This window comes from Mus caroli, unplaced genomic scaffold, assembly GCF_978045245.1.
Source record: "Mus caroli unplaced genomic scaffold, Mus_caroli_1 scaffold_5, whole genome shotgun sequence".
In the NCBI taxonomy this organism is placed as follows: Eukaryota; Metazoa; Chordata; class Mammalia; order Rodentia; family Muridae; genus Mus; species Mus caroli.
In genome coordinates this window covers 109,993,255-109,994,460 of record NW_028227260.1, presented here as the reverse complement: position 1 = coordinate 109,994,460, position 1,206 = coordinate 109,993,255, and the positions used below count along the sequence as shown (strand labels likewise).

Sequence of the window (1,206 nt, the reverse complement as noted above, 5' to 3'; positions counted from 1 at the left end):
ACCTATGATGGGCGGATCAGCAATGAAGAGGGGATACCCAAGACCGGCCTCCTGGTGCTTGTCCTTGGTATAATCTTCATGGAAGGCAACCGTGCCTCTGAGAAGAAGATCTGGGAGGTGCTGAATATTGTTGGTGTGTATCCTGACCAACATGATTTTATCTGCGGGAATCCCAGAAAGTTCATCACTGAAGATTTGGTGTTAGAGAATTACCTGGTATACCAGCCTGTACCCTACAGTGATCCTCCAAGTTATGAGTTCCTGTGGGGTCCAAGGGCCCAAGCTGAAACAAGCAAAATGAAAGTCCTGCAGTTTTTCTGCAAGGTTGCTGGGAGTAACCCCGCTTCCTTCGCCGCTTTGTATAAGGAAGCTCTGGAAGATGAAGAGGAGAGAGCCCGAGCTCTACTTGCCTCCACAGCCATTTCTACTGCTGTGGACAATTCAGGTTCTGGGGACAAGCCCAGCGGTGTCTCCCACTCTGAGTAATTAGGCTGGTTCTTTATACCATGTTTAAAGAGAGCAATCAAGCCTCCAAACAGCAGAGATTTAGTTTCTTTTTCCTTTCCGTACTGTTTCAGATATTTCTCTTTAAAAGGTTTATTGGCTTTAGAGTCTACTAGATTCATTCATTGTACTGCCCACACAGTTGTTACTGATTGCTGGGTTTCAGAATAAGAACCTTGCTGCTGTTAAAAGCAAATTGAGAACATTCTCAGCTTTGAGACCTAGAGGAAGATCAGATAGCACTGTGACTGAATTTTCCTTAGAAATGGGAGAGTAGTTACATAGTATCAGTATGTCAAGAAAGGTGGAAACATATGGTTAATACTGGAATTCCTGTTCTCTTAGTCTGCATTGTGAAACTTAAGGTGTGCACCTCACTTACTTGACTTACTCAAGAATGCGTGAGAAATTAAAGCTTAATAAACTATACTGACTCCTTTCCTCAGCAGTGTTTGTTCTTTGGAGGGCATTTTAATAGCAGTGGAAATTAAAAAAAAATATCAGTGATGGATATGTAGTCGTGTGGAAAACAGCTTTCAAAAGGACTGAGGAGATGGGATTCCACATGACATCTGTCATGTATAAATGCTTTGCGTGGAGGCATTTTGTGGGCTGTCGGAAACCACAGGTATTTCTGTGAGTACTAATCTGTGAAGGTAGATGATGGTTGTAAGTGTTCCTGCTCAGATGAAAGGGTATCCT

General features: G+C 43.0%; 1 protein-coding gene across 1 annotated transcript in view; it reads left to right on the top strand.

The window, feature by feature from the left end:
• LOC110287150 (putative MAGE domain-containing protein MAGEA13P) overlaps window positions 1-918 on the top strand; it is a 6,349-nt gene extending 5,431 nt beyond the window's left edge. The window contains exon 3 of the mRNA XM_021153799.2: window positions 1-918. This exon is cut by the window's left edge and continues 526 nt beyond it. Coding sequence (XP_021009458.1) covers window positions 1-486 — 486 coding nt within the window. The 3' untranslated portion in view covers window positions 487-918.
• Window positions 919-1,206: the final 288 nt, after the last annotated feature.